Source organism: Ornithorhynchus anatinus, chromosome 1 (genome assembly GCF_004115215.2).
Source record: "Ornithorhynchus anatinus isolate Pmale09 chromosome 1, mOrnAna1.pri.v4, whole genome shotgun sequence".
NCBI classification, from domain to species: Eukaryota; Metazoa; Chordata; class Mammalia; order Monotremata; family Ornithorhynchidae; genus Ornithorhynchus; species Ornithorhynchus anatinus.
In genome coordinates, this window is record NC_041728.1 from 130,071,627 (window position 1) to 130,098,422 (window position 26,796).

Consider the following 26,796-nt stretch of genomic DNA (forward strand, 5'->3'; position numbering starts at 1 on the left):
AGCCAGCCCTACCCGGAAGCATTGTGACACGACGTGCGCGGTGGGCACGGGGTGGGCATTGGCTGCGGAGGACCCTGGCCGAGTTGCGCGATGGAGGAGGAGCGGGAGCGGCCGGTTCAGGACATCGGCGCTCCCGAGGCCCAGCAGGTCCTGCAAGAGTTCCAATGCCTGGTGAACGATATAGGCGGGGAGGAACAGGTCCAGCTGGTGGGGGAAATCGTAGAAAAAGAACAATGCCAGAAGCTGCTGGGTGACTTCGCCCGGGAGCTGTTCCCGAAGCTGCACGAGGTCTGCGACAACAAGCCCGGGGCCCCGCCGGCTCCGGTCAGGGACCTAGATCCGTCCAACTACACCCAGCTCATCTTCTTCGTGTGTCGGGCCTCGGTCCTGCGTGCCCAGCGCCGCCGCCTCAGAAAGCTGCTCTACGACCTGCGGCAGGGGAGAAAGAACGCACCCACCGCCCTCATCGCCGTCATCGTGTACCCCGCGAGCCCCCAGGAGGCCAAGGAGTCCCAGCAGCTGATGCAGACCCTGCTGCGCACCATCTTCTTGGAGAAACCCCTGGCCCCCGCCCCGGACCTGGGCAAGAATATGGAGCTGGATTCCATCAAGGTGGAAGTGGAGGTGTTTATCCCGGGCAAGAAACACGGCACCCTCCACATCATGAAGGCGGCCTGTCGCGCCAACCAGGCGCTGCAGTCGAAGCAGTCGTCGCTGTGCCTGTCGCGGACCTCGGGCTCGCGGGCTTCGTCTGCGTGGGAGACGCGGTCGTCGTCCACGCAGTCCCTGGACCGGTCGGCCTCCCTGGCCCCGACGCCGTCGCCGGTGGAGGAGCGGCCGTCGGAGTCGGAGATCTCGACCAACAGTGAGTGCGACCCGGGGGCCGGGGGCCTGGTGAGGGGGAGGCCGACCGCTCTGAGTGGGGGGACCGGGGCTCGAGGCGAGACCCGAAACCAAACAGGACGGAGGTAGGGGGCTCTGGCCCAGAGAACCCGGCGACCGACAATACAGGGACCGTCTCCCATTAAGGGGAGCTCAGAGCAGGCGCCAATCGGGAAGGGTGGAGCTGGACATGGGCTTCCCCTCGTCGTCATCATCGATCCTTGTTTACTGAGCGCTTACCATGCGGAGCGTTGTTCTGCGCGCTTCGGAGAGTGCGACAGAGTTGGCAGACGTTCACGCCCACAACAAGTTTACAGTCTAGAGGGGTACAGGCCACCGTCTGTACTCCCCATATCCAGGAGGTTTTGAGAATCCTAAATTGGCCGGACTCTTCCCGCCCCCTGCCCTCGTCTCGCCTTAGAGCTCTGCGGGGCCGATTTCCCGGCCGCGTTGACTGCAGGCATCACTTCCTGGGGGAGGAAACGCAGAGTTAGGCTATGCCCGAAATGTGACCCCATTGTGCCTTCCAAGATGTTTGACTTCTCAGGACTCTGACGTTTGGGGGGAAGTTTGTTCATCCTCGGGAAGCTGGTGATAACAGAGGTCGTTCTCATCCCGGAGGACGAAGGGCTCTAGGGGTGAGGCTTTGCTGCGATGGCAAGCGGGTGAGAGCAAGCGGTAGGCCAAACCATTCACGAGGCAGGAAGGGAGGTTGTGTGGGGCGGGTGGGAGGCTGGAGTAGTTTGGGCCATGAGGGTCCCCTCCCTAAAAGCCATCACGATGGGAACAATGAGAAGCAGCATGGCCTAGTGGCAAGAGCACGGGCTCGGGTTCTAAACGCGGCTCCGCCACTCGTCTGCTGTGTGACCCGGGGCAAGTCGCTTCATTCTCTTTGCCTCAGTTACCTCATCTGGAAAATGGGGATTAAGACTGTGAGCCCGACATGGGACAACCTGATTACCACGTATCCACCCCATGGCTTGGAACAGTGCTCGGCACATAGTAAGCACTTAATACCATCATTTCTATTATTATCACAAGGGACTAAGCAGATTGAGATGTGGCAAACCTCCAGAGTCCTCTCTCTCTCTTTCCCTCCCTCCTCCCTCCATAATAGAAAGGAATGTGTACCCAATCCAAAACTCACTTGGCACACATACATTCTGCAAGGAGACCCCAGACCGATGGCAGGCTGTGTGTGCTTGCTTTATGCATTTGTGAATAAAATGTTCTTGTGGAATTATGGAACGTCCTTCTGAAAATGTGCATCTGTCCAGACGCAGAGCGATGCCGTGTCAGGAGAAACAGTCGTGCACAAGCAGGTAGGGTTGGGCGTGGTGAGTCTTACGATGCAATTTCCAACAGGTTGTTTGGATTAAGTATACCCTAAAGAGGTGAATATAGCGGCCAGCTGGCACACCTTTGGCCAGTATTTCCCTCTGCCTCAAACCAGCCGTGCCCCCCGTGCCCATCATACCTCACTGTTATCCCAGTGTCTCTATTGCCTCCTGCCACCCTCTCCATCCACTTCCCTCCTTACAACCCCATCTAGATAGACCTTTCGTAACCCTCTTTAGGAAGCTCCCCTTGATCCACGACCCGTGGCAGTCCCATTCCCCTCTTCCTCCTTACCGTCACTAAAACATAGCTTATTCAAGACAATGTGTAGCCTCCACTGTTTCCTTCCATCTGTTCCTTTTGGAGAAGAGGGAAGGATTCCACTTATTCCTACCCCTCATATCGACGATTATAGTATTTCTTACCCCTCTCAAGGTCTCACCTGGAGAGTTTCCAGCACTCTACCAGTGTCGACTACGGGATGGAGAGTCAATGGGATGGAGGCCTACCCATTCCGTTCCTAGCTTGCCAGTGGCTAGCGAGTGGGAGGCAAACTGCTCCACGTCAAAACTCCCCTGTGCTGGGCAGCAGCGGCGTGGGAGAGTCGAGGGCAGAGACTCGAGTTTACTCCCCAAAAGGCAGCATTGGTAAACCGCTTCCGTATTTTTACCAAGAAAACTGTATGAATACACTACCAGAACAATTGCAGATGGAGGCGGAGCGTTCTGGGAGAGATGTATCTGTGGCATCGCTATGGGTCGGAGAAGACTTGACAGCATGAGACAAAGCAATAGTATGTGTTAAGCGCTAACTATGTGTCAAGCACTGTTTTGAGCACCAGGGAAGAGACAAGTTAATCATGTCCCAGGTGGGGCTCAGTCTTAATCCCCAGATTTTTCTCACTTTCACCAACCTCTCACCTGTTCTACAATCTGACATTTCCTCTCACCTACAGTGCATCTCCTTATTCGTGTCTCAAATGTTTAGAACAGAGCACATAGGAAGCGCTCAGAAAATTCTACTGATTGATTCCTGGCACCTTAAGCACGAGGTGTAAAACCGATCTCACTTTTTCCTCCCAAATCCACTTCTCCACCCAATTTTCCCATCCTAATCAACCACGAGGCCATCTCTAGTCTCAGTGTTATCCCTAAGTGCTCACACTTTCAATATTCACATTCAGTCTGTAGCTAAATCTTGCCACATTTCCCCGCTCTGCCCCTCCCTCTTCAGAAGCAGTGTGGCTCAGTGGAAAGAGCCCGGGCTTGGGAGTCAGAGGTCATGGGGTCTGATCCCGGCTCTGCCGCTTGCCAGATGGGTGACTTTGGGCAAGTTGCTTAACTTCTCTGGGTGGGTCTCAGTTTCCTCATCTGTAAAATGGGGATTGAAGACTGTGAGTCCCACGTGGGACAACCTCATTACCTTGTATCTATCCTGGTGCTTAGAACAGTGCTTGGCACATAGACTGGGAGTCCGTCATTTAGACTGCGAGCCTGTCATTGGGCAGGGATTGTCTCTGTTGCCGAATTGTACACTCCAAGCCCTTAGTACACTGCTCTGCACATAGTAAATAATAAATACTATTGATTGAATGAACATAGTAAGTGCTTAATAAATACCATCGTTATTATTATTACTACTACCAGGGTCTCATCATATCCCAGTTAGCTTACTCTATCAGCCTCTCCCTCTTTCACATCATTCCCTCTCTGGTCCATTCGTCACTCTGCCTTTTGGATCATTTTTCTGAAACGGCATTCTGCTCACATCTCTCTACTCTAAAAACAACAAAAAAAATCTACTGATTACTCCTTCCTTATTAAGCAAAAGCTCCTGACAGTTGGCCTTAAGCTTTCTCCCCTGTATCTAAGGTCGTCTCCTCCGCTGCGCCCCAACTAAGGTAACGTTCTTACTGGATTCTCATTCTCAACTCATCCCATCTCCAACCCCTTGCTCCCGCCCTTCCTACTTGGAACTTCGAATCTGCGCGACCTTAACTCTCCCCATCTTCAGAGCTCTTCTGAAGTCCAATCCCAACCCCCCGGCAGGAGATCTTCCCTGATTAATTTTCTCCTCCCCAGGTCACAACCCTCTCAACTATCACCTCAGCACCTTTGCACTCGTAACCACCCACATTTTAGTTCTTAGGGTTTTATGTGCTCTATTATTCAAGCATGCATCTCTTCCCATCCTCTTTTTCCTCCTACTGGTAATTTATTGTCTCGTTGGATTGTCAACACACAGATTTTACTCCCAAGCACTTTCTGTGGCAAATTACACGTTTTCAACCTCTACTTGAGCACTTATGTATACTTAAGGTACAAGTAGAGTCCAAGCTCTGCTGTCCATCTGAAGGTCCAGGGGACTATGGAGAGAGTGAACTAAAGGAACTAAGCAGTGTGGCTTTCGTCAGAGTCAGAAGGTCTTGGCTCCTGATCCCAGCTCCGCCACATATCTGCTGTGTGACCTTGGGCAAGTCACTTCACTTTGGGAAGCAACGTGGTTTAGTGGAAAGAATCCGGGCTGGGACGTCAGGGGTTCTAATCCCGTCTCCGCCACTTGTTTGCTGGGTGACCTTGGGCAAGCCACTTAACTGCTCGGTGCCTCACTTACCTCATCTGTAAAATGGGTGTGGAGACTGTGAGCCCCACGTGGGACAACTTGATGACCTTGTAATCTAACCCCGGCACTTAGATCAGTGCTTGGCACATAGTAAGCGCTTAACAAATCATTATTATTATTATTCTCTGGGCCTCAGTTCCCTTATCTGTAAAATGGGGATTAAGAGTGTGAGCCCCAAAGGGGACAGGGTTTCCGACCTGATTAACTTGTATCTATCCTGGTGCTTAGAACAGTGCTTAGCACATAGTAAGTGCTTAACAAGTATAATTATTATTATTGCCTGGGACCAAAGAAGTTCTTTCTCACTCAGTAAGGTGTTCACTATTCATACATCAGCGTCACGTCACTTATAGCACGTAACGTTTCCGTGTGAGACGGCGGGGCCTAGTGGAACTGCCCTTTTAGGTTCAACCCCACGCCTTGCTACGTGACCTTGGGAGAGTCATTTAACCTCTTCGGGGTTCGGTTTCCTCATCAGTAAAATGGGGACAAGTTGGATCGTGAGCACCATGTGGGACGGTGACCGTGTCCAATCGGATAACCTTGTGTGTATCCCGGTGCTTCACACTTCATAAAAGCCATAATGTGTTTTATCTAGGTGTAAAACTACCATCCGGAGAAACTTACGGATTCGCTTAATAGTCTGGAGAACTGAATCGGTTCTGGGATCTACATGGGTGCGTTATTTTTAGTAACAGTAAAACCTACTTCAGAATTAATTACATCTATTACATCCTGGAAGGGGAGAGGGTTGGGTCCTACCATATTGGTATTGAACCGTGACAAGACCCTGGCCAGTCCTAGCGGGAGCCCTGAGGAGAAACTCGACCCCGTAACGAGGAACTCTGCTTTGAAGTAGCACGGCCTAGTGGTAAGAACACGGGCTTGGGAGTCAGAGGACATGGGTTCTAATCCAGCTCCACCACTTGTCTGCTGCAGGGCCTTGGGCAAGTCACTTTACTTCTGTGCTTCAGTGACATCATTGTAAAATGGGGATGAAGACTGTGAGCCCCATGTGGGCAACCTGATGACCTTGCATCTACCCCAGCGCTTAAAATGGTGCTTGGAACATAGGGTTTAACATAATGCCAGAATTATTATTAGGTTAGGAGAAGAGTGTTGAGCAGAGGGAACTGGACCTGGAGATGTTGTCAGGGATTTTTCCTAGCTTGTGGCATACGATAACCAGGGTGTGGCTTTTCATTTGAGCACTGTTTTGTATGTCCCCAAATCAAATACCGCTGTTTTAACGGTGCACAAGGCCCAACTCTCTTGGGCCCCAGGGTGGCCCCCGTGCACAAGTTCTCCGGTCCGCACCTTCCGCGTGACAACTTTCTGAGAACAAAATGGGGGGGGGGGGGGAGGGCGGTGGGAAGGGGCGCATCAAGGGGGGAGTTGAGGTCCCCTACAGTGGGGGGGGAGGGAAGAGAGGGTATTGTGACATGCGAGGGGGAGCATAATCTCTACCGGTGGCTGGATCGGCCCCTCCCCAGTGGCACAAGGTGGGGGAGAGAAGACCAGGGGCCGGGTGGTGGAGGAGCAATGGAATCGCCCCGGTCGGACGGCGCGGCGTCCCCGAGCCCGGGGGAGAGCTCCGACGAGCGGCCCCAAGAGCTGGTGGAACTGGTCCAGGGCCAGGTGCTGCTGGTCGGGGAGCAGTGGGGTCAAGACCGGGGGACGAAGCTGCTTCGGGACTTTGCCCAGGAGATCGGGCCCCGAGTCCACAAAGCCTGGGACCGGGCCGTCTCCCCGCCTCCGGGCCCGGCGGCCGGCGGCGGAGCGGACGGCCGACCCGGCAGCCCCTCGGCCAGTTCCGCCGGCGGTCGCCGGCCCGGCAGCCTCTCCGGGGAAGCCGTCGACGTCGGGCCCGGCAGCCCGGCGAGCGAGGCTGACAGCAGGCCGGACAGCCGGGCCAGCGGCCCGGGCGGTCGGGGGACCAAGCGCAAGGCCGAAGAGAGCCCGGAGGCCCGGCGGTCGGAGTCGGCGCCCACGGTGGCCGTCCCCGAGCCCGCCGGGCCGGAGCCGGGGCGTCCGGGGTCCCCGGGCCCGCGGCTGGTCTTCTTCCTGAGCCGGGCCTCGTCGTTGCGCGCCCAGAGGCCTGGTCTGCGCCACATCCTGCGGCACGTGCGGGCCCGGGTTGCCTTCCCACCCACCGAGCTGGTCGGGGTGGTGGTGGCGGAACCCGGGGGCGACCCGGAGGAAGGAGAAGAGGAGGAAGAGGAGGCCCGGCGACTGATGGCCGGGCTGCTGGTGTCTGCCTTCCCCAGGCCGGGCCCGGAGCTGCACACGGCCGTCTTCAGGGCCGGCAGGGCCGTCGACCTGGTGCTCCGGGCCCCGCGGCAGGGGTCACCCGAGAGCCGGCCTCCCACGCCCCTCGGCGCCCAGCGGCCACCCTTCCCGCCCCCGCCGCCGGGGGCGCTGCCTCCTGCCCCCGAAGGCCCGGTGGCTCAGGCGCGGTCGCCCAGTCCGGAAGGGCCGGCGGTGCAGGCACACAGCTGGGAGGAGACGCAGGCCGCACTTTGGGCAGAAGCGCAGGGCGGGCCGACCGCCCCACCGACCACCCCGACACCTCACCACCCTCCGGACGGCGCCGGTAAGGACCGCACACTTCCCGGGAGGGGGAGACACACACGGGCACCCGGCCCTTTTCACCTCTGTCAGTCATCATGGACTAGTTACCCTTTTCCTTATAGGGAGAAGTACCTACAGTCACAAGGAGGGACAAGTTATCCTTTTCCTTATAGGTAGAATTAGTTACAGTTAGAATGAGGGACAAGTTATAGTTTGAATGAGTGACGTTATAGTTTTCCTTATAGTTAGAATTACAGTTAGAATAAGTGACAAGTTATAGTTAGAATTAGCTATTGTGAGAATGAGTCACAAGTTATGGTTTTCCTTAGAGGTAGAATTACAGTAAGAATGAGTGACAAGTTATAGTTAGAAGTAGTTATAGTTAGAATTATAGTTAGAATGAGTGACGTTATGAGGTAGAATGACAGAGTGAGTGACAAGTTATAGTAAGAATTATAGTTAGAATGAGTGACAAGTTATAGTTTTTTTTAGAATTATAGTTAGAATGAGTGACAAGTTATTGTTTTCCTTATAGGGAGAAGTAGCTAAAGTCACAAGGAGGGACAAGTTATCCTTTTCCTTATAGGTAGAATTAGTTACAGTTAGAATGAGGGACAAGTTATAGTTAGAATGAGTGACAAGTTATCGTTTTCCTTAGAGGTAGAATTACAGTAAGAATGAGTGACAAGTTATAGTTAGAATTAGTTAGAATGAGTGACAAGTTATGAGGTAGAATGGCAGAGTGAGTGACAAGTTATAGTTAGAATTAGTTATAGTTAGAATGAGTGACAAGTTATGAGGTAGAATGACAGAGTGAGTGACAAGTTATAGTTAGAATTAGTTATAGTTAGAATGAGTGACAAGTTATAGTTTTTTTTAGAATTATAGTTAGAATGAATGACAAGTTATTGTTTTCCTTATAGGGAGAAGTAGCTAAAGTCACAAGGAGGGACAAGTTATCCTTTTCCTTATAGGTAGAATTAGTTACAGTTAGAATGAGGGACAAGTTATAGTTAGAATGAGTGACAAGTTATCGTTTTCCTTAGAGGTAGAATTACAGTAAGAATGAGTGACAAGTTATAGTTAGAATTAGTTAGAATGAGTGACAAGTTATGAGGTAGAATGGCAGAGTGAGTGACAAGTTATAGTTAGAATTAGTTATAGTTAGAATGAGTGACAAGTTATAGTTTTCCTTAGAGGTAGAATTAGCTACAGTTAGAATGAGTGACAAGTTGTAGTTACAGTTAGAATTAGTTATAGTTAGAATGAGTGACAAGGTATAGTTTTCCTTAGAGGTAGAATGACAGAATGAGTGACAAGTTATAGTTAGAATTAGTTATGTCAGAATGCGTGACAAGTTATCATTATAGTTAGAATTAGTTATGGTTAGAATTAGTGACAAGTTATAGTTTCAGTTATAGTTTTTGTTATAGTTATAATTATAGTGAGAATTATAGTGACAAGCTATAGTTTTCCTTGTAGTTAGAATTAGGTACAGTTAAAATTAGTGACAAGTTATAGTTTTCCTTATAGTTAAAATTAGTTATAGTTAGAATTAGTGACAATTTAGTTTCAGTTATAGTTTTCATTATAGTTAAAATTACTTATAGTGAGAATTAGTGAGAAGTTATAGTTTTTGCTATAGTTAGAATTATAGTTAAAATTATGGACAAGTTATAGTTTGTGTTTTAGTTAGAACTAGTGACAAGTTAGTTTGTTATAGTTATAGGTAGTTATAGTTAGCTATAGTTAGTCTTAGTGACGTTATACTTTTCATTATAGTTAGAATTATCTATAGTTAGAATTAGTGACAAGTTACACTTTTCCTGATAGTTTTTGTTACAGTTATAATCAGTTACAGTTAGAATTAGTGACAAGTTATAGTTTCAATTATAGTTAGAATTAGTGACAAGTTATAGTTTTAGTTCTAGTTAGAATTCTTTAGAATTAGTCACAAGTTATACTTTTCGTTATAATTATAATTAGACAAGTTATAGTTATAATTAGTTACGTTATAGTTACAATTAGGTATGGCGGTTATAATTACTTGTAGTTATAATTATTATAGTTATTAATTATAATTATAGTAAATATAATTGTCTGTCTCCCCCTTCTAGACTGCGAGTCTGTTGTTGGGTAGGGATGGTCTCTATCTGTTGCCGAATTGTACATTCCAAGCGCTTAGTACAGTGCTGTGCACACAGTAAGCGCTCGATAACTATGACCGAATGAATGAATGATTGCTTGGCTCAGAGTAAGAGAAAGGGAGAGAGAAGAGGGGAGGAGGTGTAGATTTGGGTGTCATCTGCGTAGAGATGATAGTCGAAGCCTTGGGAGCGAATGAGTTCACCGAGGAAATGAGTGTAGATGGAGAACAGAAGAGGGCCGAGAACTGACCGTTGAGGAACTCCAACAGTTAGAGGATGGAAGGGGGAGGAGGAGCCTGCAAAGGGGACCGAGAATGAATGGCCAGAGAGATAGGAGGAGAACCGGGAGAGGACGGAGTCTGTGAAGCCAAGGTGAGATAAGGTGTGGAGGAGAAGGGGATGGTCCACAGTGTCAAAGGCAGCTGAGAGGTCTAGGAGGATTAGGATAGAGTAGGAGCCATTGGATTTGGTAAGAAGGAGGTCACTGTACTAGGTGCTGGGGTGGATACAAACTAATTAGGTTGGACACAGTGCCTGTCCCACATCATAATAATAATAACGATGGCATTTGTTAAGCGCTTACTATGTGCAAAGCACTGTTCTAAGTGCTGGGTAGTACAAGCTAATCAGGGTGTCCCACGTAGGGCTCACAGACTTCATCCCCATTTAACAGATGAGGGGACTGAGGCCTAGAGAAGTGAAGTGACTTGCCCAAAGTCACACAGCTGACAAGTGGCAGAAGCGGGATTAGAACCCACGACCTCTGACTCCCAAGCCCGGGACCTTTCCCCCGAGCCACGCTGCTTCATGGGGCTCATCATGAGAAACCCAGACTGGACCAGCCCAAGCGGTCGCATTGTAGATGTCTTCGAAACAACGTACCGTACCCGGGAGCCCCGCTTGTAGGGATCTCCAGGTGACTCGGGATTTTCCGGGAGCTAGTTCTCTAGCTTGTGGTTTCTTTATCTGCCTTTTAGCCATTTCATTATTTGTTGTAGTATTTTTTATTAAGCCAATAATAATCGTAGCATTTGTTAAGCTCTTACTACGCGCCATTCAGGATTAAGACCCTGAGCCCCACGTTGGACAGGGACTGTGTCCAACCCAATTAGCTTGTATCGACCCCAGTGCTTAGAACAGTGCTTGACATAGGGTAAATGCTTACCAAATACCATCATCATCATTATTCCTGGGTATTTCTGCTTCTCCTCCATCCCTCTAGATTGTGAGCTCATGGTGGGCAGGGAACATCCCTGCCACCTCTGGTGTATCGTACTCTCCCAAGCGTTCAATACAGTGCTCTGCACACAGTCAGCACTCAGTAAATGACCAGTAAATGAATAATAATAATAAATAAACTCAGTAAATAAGTGATGATTGCTCTGGTGAAGAACATCTTGGCTGTCCTCCAAGTCTCTTTTCCCTGCTTCCAACTTTTTGCCGTCTTTCACTCTGCCTCATCAACTTGGAAACAAACGTTCACTGTATACTGATGAGCTAAGTCTCTCCCTTCTTCCAGAATTTGTTTGAGAAAACATTTTCTCACGGATTTCCCGCAATTGATTCTAGTTCCTCCCCGACCGGCCAAGGGCAAAGATGGTTGGCTGGGGCTGTGACTGAAGAGCTCAAAAAGCTGTTCCTTCTAGCCAGTCAATGCTATTTATTGAGCGCTTACTGTGTGCAGAGCACAGGACTAAGCAGTTGGGCGATACGTTCCCGCCCACAGTGAGGATGCTAGAGGCAGCGTGGCTCAGTGGAAAGAGCACGGGCTTGGGAGTCAGAGGTCATGGGTTCGAATCCTGGATCTGCCACTTGTCAGCTGTGTGACTGTGGGCAAGTAACTTAACTTCTCTGTGCCTCAGTTACCTCATCTGCAAAAAGGGGATGAAGACAACCTGATTACCCTGTATCTACCCCGGCGCTTACAACAGTGCTCTGCACATAGTAAGTGCTTAACAAATACCAACACTATTCTTATTAGAGGGGGAGAGACAGACATTAATATAAATGAACAAACTACGCTACATACCCGAGTGCTGGAGATCTGAGGGAGGGGAGTGATTAAAGGGTACAGAACCAAGCACAGAGGGCAACCCGGAAGGGTGACGGAATTGGGAAAGTGACGGCGGAGTTGGAGAAGCCCTCTTGGAGCTGCTTTCTCCCTCTTGTTGTTTATCTTTTGTGTGGTTTTGGCGCTTCTTATTTTTTCATCCTTCTTTCTCTGTCGTTGCCCGTCTCATCTCCCCCTTTTGTTCTTAGATTGTGTTGCCCTCCGAGGGCCAAGGACCTGATCTGATTTTCCCCAGGGTTTTTTCCCTCCAGTGCTTAGTGCAGTGTAGGCACAGAGATAGCGCTCAGAGAAGACCATTAATGCTATTGCCCAGTCACCAATGTCTTTACTCTGTCATTCACACCTCCCTTGCACATCATCCTCTGGTGCTAGACTGAGCGCCCCTTGGGTAGGGATTGTCTCTATCTGTTGCCGAATTGTCCTTTCTGACACTTAGAACAGTGTCCTGCACACAGTAAGTGCTCAATAAATGCGATTGAATGAATGAATCTCAGAGAAGTGAGAAGGCAGGATGGGAAGAACCGGGTTTCTTTTGACAGAATGTAATGCGCTTCCGATGTTCAGGAAATGTCCTTTTGGGGATCTTATCGTATCAGTATTTATAATAGTTCTGCAAAAGAGGGTCTGAGGTCTATTTTAGACAGAGAGGTTTTAAAAGCACTTTTCTAACTGTATGAAAAGTGGGCCTGGGAGTCAGAGGGGGTCTAATCCTGACTCTGTCTTCTGTGTGACCTTGGTGGATGGGAACCACCAGAGTCTCCTGAGGAGTGAGGAGAGGTGGACTGAGTGGTTTTTTAGAATGATGATCTCGGCAGCGGCGTGAAGTAAGGACTGGAGTGGGGAGAGACAGGAGGCTGGGAGGTCAGAGAGGAGGCAGATGCGGTTGTCAAGGCAGGGTGAGATAACTGCTTGGATCGACGCGGCTCAGGTTTAGATGGAGAGGAGAGGGTGGATTTTAGTGATGTTGTGAAGATAGAACACGTGTTCTAAAAGACTTATCTTCCAATTGTCTAGTAAGGGATCTACACTCCAATCCTCCAAGTAGACAGAGCACCGTAATCAGCAGCGGCGTCACTGACAACAAGGTGATAAATTCCTGGAACAGTGAAATCTGGAAATGGCCTCTGAGCTATCATTTTTCCATTAAAGGAGACACGGATTGATTAATTGGGTGGATGGAAATTGCATGGTTAACTTGAAGGAAGGGCCACACCTCCCTGCCTCCTCCTCCTCATCAACAGTGGTATTTATTGAGCATCTATTGTGTGCACAGCACTGTACTAACCACGGAAGAATACAATGCAATGGAGTTGGGTTCCCTGCCTGCACCGAGTTTACAGTCTAGAGGGGGACTGCATCCTAACTGGTCTGTGACCAAGTCAGTTGTTGGAAAGTTTCTCAGGAAGAGGGCAGTAAGGTTGAGGCACGTCAGGCTTAGTACCCAGAGCACGGAAGCCAAATGGGGGAGAAGGATTGATCACTGACTTTGTGACATCACAGGCATCAGAATATCTTGCCGGGTTCTCCGGAGGGCCTTGTCCACGCTCGTGCCCATCGTATGTGATTTTCCCTCGTTCGCAAAGAAAACAGTTCTGCCGTTTTCATCTGTCAATGAGCGATTCACTTCAGGGCAGATCAGGGAGGTGCTGGACCGGTTGTCGAGAGGGGAAGGAGGAGGGGCAAGCTTAGGGAAGGAGAAGGAAGACATCTAGAACCCTGGAAGGAAGAATTCCAGGCCGCGGTTTTCCTTCACCGTCACTGAGCGGGCCGCCTGACTCAGCTCCGGGCCTCGCGTGGCCCTCCGGCCGGCACCTCTGCCGGGGCAGGCCGACGGCCGAATCGGAGCCGTGTGGGCCGGGGGGGACCTTAAGGAAGCCAAGCCTTTCTTCGGCGGGCGGGGAAAGGGAGATCGGCCTGGTGGGAGACTGGCTGGGAGTAGGAAGCAGGGGGAGGGGATCGTTCCCACCGGGAAGCATTGTGACATGGGCGGAAGGTGAGGGGAGGGCGGACGAGGGGTCTTAAGCCACATTTCCCTTCGGGGGGTCGGAGGGAATGGAGGAAGAGGAGGAGGAAGAGGAGCAGCCACCTAGGGGCCACGACACCCCGGAGGCCCAGCGGTGCCCGAGCGAGTCCCAGGACGGCTTGGATGGATTAGACCGGGAGACCAAAATCCAGCTGGCGAAGGAGATCGTGGAGCAAGAGCGATGCCTGGTGCTGAGCAGCTTCACCCAAGCTCTCTTCCTGAAGCTGCACGAGATCTGCGGCAACTCTGAGGCGGCCGCCGTGGCCCCCGTCCCCTCGCCGGCCACGCGACACATCTTTCTGCTGTGCCGGACGTCCAGCCTGCAGGACCAGCGACGGCGGCTGCAGGAGCGGCTGAGCGAGCTGCAGCGGGGGAGCCGGAACGCGCCCGCCGCCCTCATCGCCATCCTCGTGCGCCCGTCCAGCCCCGCCGAGGCCGACGAGGCCCAGCGGCTGCTGCTGCGGCTGCTCGGCGAACCCTGCTGCCGGGAGCCCCCCGGTCCGGCCCCGGACCTCAGCGGCGGTGCCGAGCTGGACTCCGTCAGGATGGAGATGGAGGCGTTTGTCCCGGACGAGCCCCGCGGGGCCCTGCACATCATGAAGGCCGCCTGCCGGACCATGCGGGTGCCCCGGGACGGGCGGCCGTCTGACCCCAAGGAAGAGGAGTCTGGTGAGGGCCGGGCCAGCGGCCATGAGATGCGGGGGGCGCTTCAGGAGCCGAGGGGGGAACTGGGCCCTCTGGTCGATTTTTTGAAGGCCACGAACGTGTGAGACCTAGGCAACCGAGCAGGGCCTTGGGGGAAGTGCCGTCTTAAACCCGTCCGAAGGGGGAGGCCAGAGTCACTTGAGAGAAGGGTCCCAAGTCTTGAGGCCAGGGGTCACGACTACCAGCTGGGTTGCATTGCACCCTCCCGAGCACTTAGGGCAAGAGAATAATAATAATAATAATGGTATTTGTTAAGTGCTTACTATGTGCTGAGCACTGTTCTAAGCGCTGGGGTAGATAGAGGGTAATCAGGTTGTCTCACGTGGGGCTCTCATTTTTTAATCCCCATTTTTACAGATGAGGTCACTGAGGCCCAGTTAAGTGACTTGCCCAAGGTCCCACAGCAGACAAGTGGCAGAGCCGGGATTAGAACCCACGACCTGTGACTCCCAAGCCCGGGCTCTTTCCACTAAGCCACGCTGCTTCTCTGATGTTGCACTAAAGGGGGGGTGCTTTCTCAGCTGCCTGATGGGAGCTTGGGGTACGACCTAAATTGTAAGGCCCGACCCCTTCCTGGGAACTCGTTGAGCTTTGGAATATTACAGTTCTGGCATTTCCAGAATGTACTTTTTTTTAATTGCCTGGAGCTAGGTCTGCTGCGGATTTTAAAGCTGGGCCGAGACTCTCTGAACCTTCAACCGTTTGATTAATTGATGGACGGGCTCTTTCCAGTAAGCCACGCTGCATAGGGCTTCTGGGCCTTTACGGAGCAGCACGTGGAGAAGGTTTTTCTGCAACTGACCGGTTTTATAAAGGCGCTTATTTAATGGAGTAAACAGCGACTACGTTAACACGCGTCAACCTTTGCTTTGCTTTTCCTGACCTCCGTCTCCCTTTTCTGTATCCCCTAGATCAGAGGTTGTCAGAGGACACAGAACCCCCGGGAATACTTCAAAGACTTCAGAGCACTATAGGCTGCACAGGTCTCACGACAGACAAATAACTAATAAACAGGAGCTCCGTGGGCCCAGCGAGAAGCAGAAGCGGCACCAGGGCAGGGTGGCTGATAGGAGAGCGTGGAGATGAGGAGTGGCTTTCTTTGGTTTCCCGCTGTGGCAGCCGCCGCTTCGGGTGCTGTGGTTGCTGCAGCTGTGCACCGTTGCTATTCTACCCCGCTGGGAGGAGGGATTGGCTTGAATATTTCTGTGACGGAGTGGAAGTGTGTGTCGTGGAGAGGCGGAGGCGGGCCTGGACATCGGCCCTCTCGACGTGGGGAAGGGATTGGTGAGGCGGTACTTCGTCGGAAATCTTAACCCTGAAAGTGGTTTCTAAAAAAGGTGGAAAACCTCCTTCTAAATCATTCCTTTCCTAAAGAAGGTGGAAAACCCTCTTCTCAATCTTTCCTTTCCTAAAGAGAGACTCTTCAAAGGAGACCCCTTGACTTTGCTCATAAATAGTCATAGATTTGAAAGGCTTTAAATAATTTCAGTTTGAAATCTAACTCTTCAAGTATCTTGCCCTGACGTAGTTCTCGCTCTGAGTTGTCATCAGCCCTCACGTTGTCTCATGCTCTCCTTGCGTACCGTGTTTCTTTCTCTTGTAACCGGCTTTTTCCGCACATCTTGTTCATGCTTGTTGCTCTGTTCTTCTCGGGTAGAAACACATGTAAATATGTTCTATTCCTTCTCTAGAAGGGACCTTTTGCCATTTGAACCTTGTCAAATTCTGGTGTCACCTCCCGCACCCCAACCCCTTCTGCACCCCAGTCCCTCACCCCAAACCCTCCCACACCGCATGTTCAAACAAGTCGATTTCTACTGACTAAGGCGTCAGTATCGCTTGACCTACTGACTTAACCGTTAATGGGCAGTTGGTATTTTTGATGTTTCACATTTTCTCTCTCTCCCTATTAATTTATAACCAGTATATTGTATATCTCATGTGGCTTTAATAATAATCATAATAATAATCATGGTATTTGTTAAGCGCTTACTTTGTGCACAAAGCGTTTACTTTAAGCACTGGGGTGGATATAAACAAATCAGGTTTTATAATAATAATAATGTTGGTATTTGTTAAGCGCTTACTATGTGCCGAGCACTGTTCTAAGCGCTGGGGTAGACATAGGGGAATCAGGTTGTCCCACGTGGGGCTCACAGTCTTAATCCCCATTTTACAGATGGGGGAACTGAGGCACAGAGAAGTTAAGTGACTTGCCCACAGTCACACCTCTCCCTACTTAAGTGACCCTCATATAATTGCACTAACATGTCTAAGCTAAAGGTATTAGGAACCAAGGCACAGTTAACTCTGGAAAGTATCCCATCTTTTGCAATTAATGAGTAAATAGAATTCTCTGATGCCTACCCAACAGAATCAAGTTTTAATGTGTTAAAACTCAATATATCATCTCTGCAAAAAAAAACCCTCCCATTTTTATGTCGTCGTAATTTTTTTTCAGAACATCTATTTTTGTGAGAGAGATGCAAGTTAGTAGAAAAAACCTGCCATCTTCTAAGTAGAATCTGTCATTATAAATGGCTTACCTGGAGCAGAACACACCTTCATATTGGCTAGGTTTGTTTAAAAAAATAACCCCTGCAATTATGGAAGTATGTCTTACAAATTTTAACTGAAATTTGGTTATCGGGTTTTCAGATCAGCATGTGCAGAGAATAATCATCTAACTCTGTTATATTGTACTCTCCTAAGCACTTTGTTCAGTTCTCTGCCCACAGTAACCATTCAATAAATATCACCGATGATGATGGTAATAAACAAGCAAGGGTTGAAGTCGTCTCTGTTGAGCACAGGGACTGTGTCTAACCTGATTAGTTTGGATTCATTCATGCATTCATTCAATAGTATTTATTGAGCGCTTACTATGTGCAGAGCACTGTACTAAGCGCTTGGGATGAACAAGTCGGCAACAGATAGAGACAATCCCTGCCGTTTGACGGGCTTACAGTCTAATCGGGGGAGACGGACAGACAAGAACAATGGCAATAAATAGAGTCAAGGGGAAGAACATCTTGTAAAAACAATGGCAACTAAATAGAATCAAGGCGATGTACAATTCATTAACAAAATAAATAGGGTCTACCTCAGCGCTTAGAACACATAAGCGCTTCGCTTAATAGATACTATCATCACGATTATTAAATGTCTTCTTGATCCAAATTAAGAGTGTACTTTATGACAAAGTAAAATATGACTTCATTCCTTCTGTAACCCTCCCTTGTCTTTTGGAACAGATATTTTTGTAATCTATATTTTTTGACCCATTTCTGCACCATCTATGAACATTTTTCCCTTTAGTATGATGTTATCTTTGATCTAAATGTAAATTTCTTTTTATTCAGTGGCTTCTGTTTTAATCAGTTCTTTTCAAATTTCCCATTATGTTCCTCTAGTCATCACCCCAAAGCAATATCAACTATGTACACTTCTGTACCATCTAGATCTTTCAATATCTATTGAACTCTTTTATGGAAAATCCCAGAATGTGTGCTAAGGGCTAATATGAGAAGAGAATGGCTCTGCCTGCCTCTGCCACTTGTCAGCTGTGTGACTTTGGGCAAATCACTTAAATTCTCTGTGCTTCAGTTACCTCATCTGTAAAATGGGGATTAAGTGTGAGCCTCAGGTGGGACAACCTGATTACCCTGTATCTACCCCAGCGCTTAGAACAGTGCTCTGCACATAGTAAGCGCTTAACAAATACCAACATTATTATTAGAGTAGATAAGTAGGAAGGAGAGAGCTGATTGAGTGCCTTAGGAGTTTGATTAGGATTAGTAATTTCTGCTCGATCCATATTGAAATGGGTAATAAATGGAAATTTGAAAGGAGTGGGGAGAGGTGCAGAACGATAATTTTGAAAAATGGTCCGGGTGGCAATGGGATGTATGGATTAGAGAGAGATGAGATTGGAGGCGGGGAGGTGAGCGGAGAAGCTGACGCAGTAATCCTTTTCCGCATTTCCTCCTGCCTTCAGAACGTCTGTACTTGGATGTCCCCCCGATACCTCCAACTTAACATGTCTAAAATAACTCCTCATCTTGCCGCCAAGATCTTGTTCTCCCCCTGTTGTTCTTCGGCCTTCTTCTTCGTATTCGACAGACACTCTCCGCACCTTATTAAAGGCATGTCTCTTCCAAAGACCTTCCCCGACTAGACACTCATTTTTTCTTTTTCCACTCCCTTCTGTGTTGCCCTTAAACTTGGATTTGCTCCCCTTATCCACCCCTACCTCAACCTCATAGCACTTACAGACAGATCCGTAACTTATTTATTTATATTAGTGTCTTTCTCTCCCTCTAGACTGAAAGCCCATTGTGGACAGGGAACGTGTCTGCAAACTCTGTTATATTGTACTTTCCCAAGTGCTTAGGGCAATTTCTTCCTTCTCCTCGGAGCTTCCTACTCTGTGCTTAGGACAGTGTCCTGCACGGAGTAGGCTTTCAGGAAATCTGAGTGATCAAACTGGGATATGACAAGCTCATGGACCAGCTGGGTGGCCATTTTGGGGAGAGAGGAAGGGGTGGAGCCTGGAAATGTTGTGGAGGAAGAGGCACCGGGATATGGTGACTGAATGTGGGATTGAAAGAGAGGCAGGATTCAGGGGATCATGCCCAAGTTGAGAGCTCCAAAGATGGGGAGGATGGTGGTGGTATCAATTGTGATGAGTAGAATTAAGGAGAGGAAAGAACATGGGAAGTAAGAGTCAATTTGGGGCGTGTTGAGTTTGAGGTGCCTGTGAAACATCAGATGCCCTGGAGGCAAAGGGAATGATAGTGCAGAGGAAATGAGGGATCAGACCTAGTGAGGTAGATTTTGGAGTCATCTGCATCGAGATGGTTGTGGAAGCCATAGAAGTGGATGAGCTCTCCAAGCAAGAGCAGCTTGACCTAGAGGCAAGAGCCCAGGCCTGGGAGTCAGAAGACCTGAGTTCTAATCCCAACTATTCTTCTGCGTGACCTTGGGTGAGTCACTTAACTTCTCTGTGCCTCAGTTACATCATCTATGGAATGGGGATTAAGACTATGAGCCCCATGTGGGACAGGGAGTGTCATTAGCTTGTGTCTACCCTTTAGTACAGTGCCTAGAACATAGTAAGCACTTAAGTACCATTAAATAAAAAGCATTTATTTATGTTGGGCGGCAATGGTGAAACCGATTGGGTATCTGAAACTTAAGTGGCACCTGTGGAAAATCCAGGACTCCCAGCCAGAGAGATGATTGGCCAGTACAGTTGCTCTGTTGACCTTCAGTATGGTCTCCTGCTAGTTGCCATATTGGTACCACACTCTGTCAGTCTCTCAGAGGACTTATTGCTACCTGGGTAGCAGAATAATAATAATAATAATAATGTTGGTATTTGTTAAGCGCTTACTATGTGCCGAGCACTGTTCTAAGCACCGGGGTAGATTCAGGGTAATCAGGTTGTCCCACTTGAGGCTCACAGTCTTCATCCCCATTTTACAGATGAGGGAACTGAGGCACAGAGAAGTTAAGTGACTTGCCCACAGTCACACAGCTGACAAGTGGCAGAGCCGGGGTTCGAACCTGTGACCTCGGACTCCCAAGCTCGGGCTCTTTCTACCGAGCCATGCTGCTCCTCATTCAGTCACACCCTCAACAGTGTATCACAGATGGAAATCCTTAGTTGTTGAATGCCTTGCCAGATGCAGGCTTCAAACTCGTGGTCAATCTGTAAAGTGCTGATTTTGAAAAGACGTTCCTTATTATTTGTCAATTTTAGGGGCTTGTTTCCAGAGAGAAGTCATCTCTATGGAGTAGTTTCCATACGACTATTTCAACAACTTTCAGTCATGCTTTTAGACCATCGATCGGATATAATTTGCAAGTCCATTATATCCAGCACAGCAATAGCAGGTTTTTCCCAAATCCAAAACATCTTGACGGGGTATTTTTGTCATCGATGCCTTCTGTCGTATGTTCGTTCCATCTCGTTCTATTTCTGTGTCTTCTCTTTTAATCCACCTTAACTCAGTTTTGTTTTCCTTTGCCTCATAACCTTGTTTTGGCTTTTTTTCCTGGGGGCAAGGAGCACAGAGGATAAAAGTCACACAGCAAGGTCTTGGCAGAGGCCAAAAGTGAGGCCCAAACAGGAAGCGCAAGACAAAATTGTGGTCAGTGAGAGGTAGAACAATCCTGGAGTTTGTCTCACCAAGAAGCTGAGTTTGGAGGGGTTGGAAGGCTGGTCAAGCCCTCTAAGACTGTGCTTTTCCTCTTCCTCATTTTTAAGTTTGGGGTTTTTATTTCATGATCCTGTGGCCACCAGAGATCTAATAGAGCCTTCCAACTCAAAGTTAACTCCCTAGCCTATGTGGATCTTTGATAAAACTCCAGAAGCAGTAGAGCCGGAGTGTGTATAAAGAGAAATAGTTAGGGTTTATCCTGGGAAGGTTAAATATTGACACTAGCTAGTGCAGGAGGGAAGTCCACCGTTAGAGACAGGAAAAGCTGAATGGGTCATTCTGAATTCATTCATTCAGTCAGTCAATCATATTTATTGAGCACTTACTGTGTGCAGAGCAACGTACTAAGCGCTTGGGAGAGTACAATATAACAATAGAACAGACACATTCCCTGCCTAGAGTCCCTACAGCCAGAGCAGCTTCTACTGGGCCAAAATTTCCCTCTGGGTCCTTTAAATTATTTGGCCGGCTCTACATCCGTGGAGCCCCAGGGTGTTGTGAAGTCCGGGGAGGGAGAGAGGGGCATTTGCAAGGTGTTTATTAGCATTGGAGGTAAAAAAAAAAGCTCTGAGTTGCACCAACCAAGGTTGTGGAACCAATCCAGATTGTTGAGGTTGAATGCAGATCAATCATTGGTATTTATGAGGGCTTACTGTGTGCAAAGCACTGTACTAAACACTTGAGAGGACAATACAACAGAGTTGGTAGGGCACGTTCCCTGCAAAAAAAAAAGCTCTGAATTGCACCAACCAAGGTTGTGGAACCAATCCAGATTGTTGAGGTTGAATGTGGATCAATCATTGGTATTTATGAGGGCTTACTGTGTGCAAAGCACTGTACTAAACACTTAAGAGGACAATACAACAGAGTTGGTAGGGCACGTTCCCTGCCCATGACGACCTTATGGTCTCAAGGATGGTTGATTTTGCTTTCATGATCTCCAGGATGATTGCCCTAAGTCCCTTCGGGATTCAGAAGCTAACCCTTTACTAATTTTCTCCACCGGTAAGGTCTTGATCTAGGATGTGTTGGTTTTCTGAAACCTTCTCATTTTACCTCCTCTGTAGCCCCAATTAGGGAGATTTTTTTAAAACAAGAAACAAACAAAAAAGCCCACAGCTTTTAGTTGCAAAACGCTTTCACATTCCTCCTTCATTTTTGACCTCACAACTTCACTGGGAGGTCGGGAAGGGCAAATGTCATTATTAGCCAGTATTTGACCCTCCCCTTGGCATATTCCCATCTTTCTTATAGCTGCTTAATTCCAGGGTGCTGGGTACTGGGGCCTTAGAAGCAGCGTGGCTCAGTGGAAAGAGCCCGGGCTTTGGAGTCAGAGGTCATGAGTTTGAATGCCGGCTCGGCCACTTGGCAGCTGTGTGACTGTGGGCAAGTCACTTCACTTCTCTGGGCCTCAGTTACCTCATCTGTCAAATGGGGATGAAGACTGTCAAATGGGGAAGAACCGCCCCGCACGTCGTGCAGGAGGCCAGCACTCCCCGCTGCAGATGCTCACGAGAGAATGGAACGACATAGTCGGCAACATCTTGTGGAAGAGAATTTCTCCGCCACCACGCCATGCCCTCAGACCGCTCCGGCCCGGTGACTCCGATTTAGTCTGCGCTCACGGGTCACTTCCCTCCCTCTGCCATCCCTGAGGGTGGCGGGGATGGGGCTGTCGTTGAGGGACGCCACGTTGGTTGCCGTCTCTGGAAAGTTCCTCCCTACCGGAGGGGGTCCCGAGGCACCGGCCCTTTAGCCGCCTGAAACCATCCCTGCCTCAGCTTCCTTGCAGACGAGTCGGACCCTAATTGCGGGGATTCGAAGTGGGGATGGGGCATCTAAAAATCATCCGTAGCAGTAAAGACAAGGTGGGAGCTGACAGGGGCCACCGAGGGGTCTGACGTGTTCACCGCCCCGCCGGTTCCCGTCCCCCCATCCCCTTAAAGATAAAAAATCAAAACAAAACCAAAAAACCCCTTTTCTTTCTGCTCTGGTTTTTTAGGAAACCGGCTGCTGGAGGCCATGTCGTCCAAAGCTGTGGTGCTCACAGCCCTCGGAGCAGCAGCCGTGGCTGCGGGGGCCGCCGGGGCAGCCTACTACACCAGCGAGCACTAGGGGGACCGGACCCCCCCACACCCTTCCCCACCCACACCCCAAAGGTAGTAATAATAATAATAATGTTGCTATTTGTTAAGCCCTTACTATGTGCAGAGCACTGTTCTAAGCACTGGGTTAAATACAGGGTAATCAGGTTGTCCCACATGAGGCTCACGGTCTTAATCCCCATTTTACAGATGAGGTAACTGAGGCACAGAGAAGTTAAGTGACACAGTCACACAGCTGACAAGTGGCAGAGTCTGGATTTGAACCCATGACCTCTCCCAAACCCGTGCTCTTTCCACTGAGCCCTTCTCTCTCCTCTCCTGCGGAGGTTCCGGCCTCCAGCCCTCCCCACCAGCCCCTTCCCTTGGGTCCCTGTATCAGTCAGTCGGTCTAGACTGTAAGCCGGTTGCGGGTGCGGAGTGTGTCTGTTGTTATATCATACTCTCCCTAGCGCTCAGTAAAGTGCTCAGCACTGAGCAGCAGCGTTGCTTTGTGGAAAGAGCATGGGTTTGGGAGTCAGTGGTCATGGGTTCTAATCCTGGCTCCTCCACCGATCGCCTATGTGACTGGGGAAGTCACTTAACTTCTCTGGGCCTCAGTGACCTCATCTGTCAAATGGGGATTAAGACTGTGAGCCCCACGTGGGACAACCTGATTACTTTGTATCTACTGCAGCACTTCAAACAGTGCTTGGCACATTCATTCATTCAATAGTATCTATTGACCTATTACTATATGCAGAACACTGTACTAAGCGCTTGGAATTGACAATTCGGCAACAGATAGACGATCCCTGCCCAATGATGGGCTTACAGTCTAATCGGAAGCACTTAACAAATACCATTATTATTATTATTGTTGGTAAGCACTCAGTTAATATGATTGACTGGTATTTATGGAATGCTGTGTACAGAACACTGTGCTAAGCACTTGGACAAGTACAGTGCAGTAGAGTTGATTGACACAATCCTTTCCCCCAAGGACCTTGCAGTTTACAAGGGGAGACAGACATTAGAATTAATGACAGGGGAAATAGTAGATAAGGATATTCATTCATTCAATCGTATTTATTGAGCGCTTACTGTGTGCAGAGCACTGTCCTAAGCGCTTGGAAAGTACAATTCGGCAACAGATAGAGACAATCCCTGCCCAACAGTGGGCTCACAGTCTAGAAGGGGGAAACAGACAGCAGAGCCAAACAAGTAGACAGGCATCAACACTATCAAAATAGAATATAGGTATACACATCGTTAATAAAATAGAATAATATGTACAGATATACACAAGTGCTGTGGGGAGGGGAAGGGGGTAGAGCAGAGGGAGGGAGTCGGGGCGATGGGGAGGGGAGGAGGAGCAGAGGAAAAGGGGGGGCTCAGTCTGGGAAGGATATGTAGGTAAGTGCTGCGAGGCTGGGCAAAGTATCAGAGTGATTAAGGGATACCCAGCCAAGTGCATAGTTCACGTGCAGGGGAAGGAGGATAGGAAAAATGAGGGAGGGCCTCTTGAATGAGGTGTGATTTTAAGAGAAGCAGCGTGGTCTACTGGAAAAAGCACAGGCCTGGGAGTCAGAGGACCTGGGTTCTAATCCTGGCTGTCTCAAGTGCTTGCTCTCTGGCCTCGGGCAAGTCACTTATCTTCTCTGTGTCTCAGTTTCCTCATCTGTAAAATGGGGATTCAATACTTGTTCTCCCTCCGACTTAGACCGTGAGCACCATGTGGGACAAGGCTACCGGATTGACTTATCTCTACCTCAGTGCTTAGGACAGTGCTTGACATAAAGCAAGCCCCGAGTCGATGGCATCATAATAATGATTAAGACTGGAGGGTTTTTGGAGGTGGGAAATGACAGCCCGGGCTGCCCTTGGCTAGTGAGTTGTTATGGGCCCGTCGGCCTCCGTTCCTCCTCCCCCCATGGCTGGAGCACCAACGGTGGCCAGCAGACCTGGGAGCCCCACGCCCTCCACTCTCCCCACATCAAGAGACAGTGTGCTTCTGGCTTCCAGGTACCACTGGCCACCTTGACCTTCCTGGGAATCGGGTGCAGGGACAGTTTCCAGGGGTGTGAAGGTGAAACCACCTCATGTTTAGTGGCTCAATCAGTCAGTCATATTTATTGAACACTTACTTTGTACCGAGCACTGTACTAAGCAATTGGGAGAATACAATATATCAATATAACAGACACATTCCCTGTCCAGAACGAGTTGAGAGTTAATAGAAATAAATAAATAAATAGTCGGTGTCCCCAGGAATCAGCTGCAAGAGAAAGGGGAGCCCCCGGCAACCCTACATCTTGTCCTAGTGTTTTGTTTCATCTCACCATAGGGGTCCGTCACCAATCCCCGTCCCCCTTTTAATATTCAGATTGGGACCCTCCCGAAGCAAAGGGGCCATAACTAATCTCCTACTTACTAGTCTTGCACAGTGTCCTGAACTCAGGAAGTGCTTAATGATAATTGTGATATAATTAGGGTATTTGTTTCAGGGCAAGGGAGTTGGCAGGTCGCCTTCCCCTGTGGATGTGGACAGTTGCAATGTCTTCGCTTGGCTCCATTTTCCAGGGGCATTTTATAAGTGCTATTGAAAGATGGTGAGAAACCAACTGGTGCAAACCAGGTGAAGGAAGAAGCGGGACCTAGTAGATAGAGCCCAGGCCTGAAAGTCAGAAAGACCTGGATTCTAATGCCGGCTCCACCCCTTGTCTGCTGTGGGACCTTGAGCAAGTCATTTCACTTCTCGGGGCCTCACGTGTAAAATGGGGATTAAGTTCGCGAGCCCCATGTGAGACAGAACCCGTGTCCAACCTGATTTACTGTATACCCCAGTGCTTAATACAGTGCCTGGCACCCACTAAGCGCCTAACAAATGTCATTTAAAAAAGCAAAAAATAAAAACCAAAACATATCTTGATCCAGGACAGGCCCCTTCCGAGGGGATTACAGGAAGAGGTTGTCAGCGCCAGCCTCAGGGCTCTGCAGATTGAATGTCTTCCTTGCCCCCTTAGACAATAACCCTGGACCAACTAACCAGCTACCTGAGATTAGGTCCTAGACTCAATCATGCCTGAAGGTGGACATGCCCGAGGCGAAACGCTGCAGGTTGTGGGTGAGGGGGTGGTGGAGAGGGGATGGTAAGGTGGATCTGCTTCTCCAGATTTCAGCGAGGTCTTTTTCCAAAGCTCCCCCTATCCCATTCATCAGCGGGGCCCACCCAGACCTCCTTCCCCAGGCCTCCGCTTTCGGCCTCGGCGCGGCCTTTTAGCCGCAGAGCAGAATGACGCGACGGGGGGCGAGGGAGATTTGTATGGGAGGAGGGAATCGGGATGGAGACGTGGAGAGGCAGCTGTTGAGGACTCTGGAGAAGCCAGAGAGCTTTTCCTGAGGTGGGATCGTGTTGGCAGAACACTGAAGGGGGCTGCAGCTGAGGGAGGGGAAGTAAGGAAAGGAAAGATGGAGAAAAGAGGAAAGACTTCAAAATGGATCAAATAACCAGTGATGGTTATTGAGCACTTACTGTGTGCAGAAAACTAGGTGCTGAAAAGAAAACACTACAACAGAGTTGGTACACATGATCCTTGCCCACAAGGTGTTTACAGTCTAGGAAATGCATTATTCTCTGGACGAGGAATCAATCTTATCTATCGAGCATTTACTCTATACAGAGCACTGTACTAAGCACGTGGAGAGTACAATATAACAATATAAAGGACACATTTCCTGCCCACAACAAGCTTACAGTCTAGAGGAATTCAGTCATTCAATCATATTTATTGAGCACTTACTGTGTGCAGAGCACTGTACTAAGCGCTTGGGAGAGTACAGTGTAACAGTATGCTGGCACATTCCCTGCCCACAATGAGCTTATAGTCTAGAGTGGATTGGAATCATCTAGAGGAATCACAGGAAGTGAGAATCTGGAAAATGGGAGAACCTTAGAAACTCTAGGAGAAGTTGTCTGACTTCTTCTTGTTACCAGCTCACCTCTAATCTGGTGGTTTTGTTTTTCATTTTTCTTGCAGATCCGTTGTCCATCAAGGATCTCATGTGCATCAAAATAAACTCCTCCAAATCAGAATTATTTCTGTTGTGTGGTTTTACCCCGAGGCTTGGT

At 49.2% G+C, this 26,796-nt stretch overlaps 1 protein-coding gene across 5 annotated transcripts; it reads left to right on the forward strand.

Annotated features, from left to right (window-relative positions):
* Positions 1–26,760, forward strand: LOC103165941 (uncharacterized protein C2orf72 homolog). 5 transcript variants are annotated; one of them, XM_029072630.2, is made up of 4 exons: positions 13,208–14,323; positions 15,271–15,342; positions 22,586–22,742; positions 26,705–26,760. In XM_029072630.2, exons 1-3 carry the CDS (start codon positions 13,684–13,686, stop codon positions 22,696–22,698), a joined length of 825 nt encoding a protein of 274 aa, XP_028928463.1. In that variant the 5' UTR covers positions 13,208–13,683; the 3' UTR covers positions 22,699–22,742; positions 26,705–26,760. The 5 variants fall into 5 exon arrangements, with proteins under 5 accessions (XP_028928462.1, XP_028928461.1, XP_028928459.1 ...); XM_029072628.2 differs by lacking the exons at positions 13,208–14,323; positions 15,271–15,342 and adding an exon at positions 18–865; XM_029072626.2 differs by lacking the exons at positions 13,208–14,323; positions 15,271–15,342 and adding an exon at positions 6,302–7,435.
* Positions 26,761–26,796: the final 36 nt, after the last annotated feature.

What these genes read in the sequence shown, in the direction of transcription:
- LOC103165941 (XM_029072626.2), top strand. Translation starts at nt 6,385, where the DNA reads ATGGAATCGCCCCGGTCGGACGGCGCGGCGTCCCCGAGCCCGGGGGAG. An exon ending in CCACCCTCCGGACGGCGCCG is followed by an intron (nt 7,436 to 22,585) that starts GTAAGGACCGCA and finishes CTGGTTTTTTAG; the next exon opens with GAAACCGGCTGCTGGAGGCC.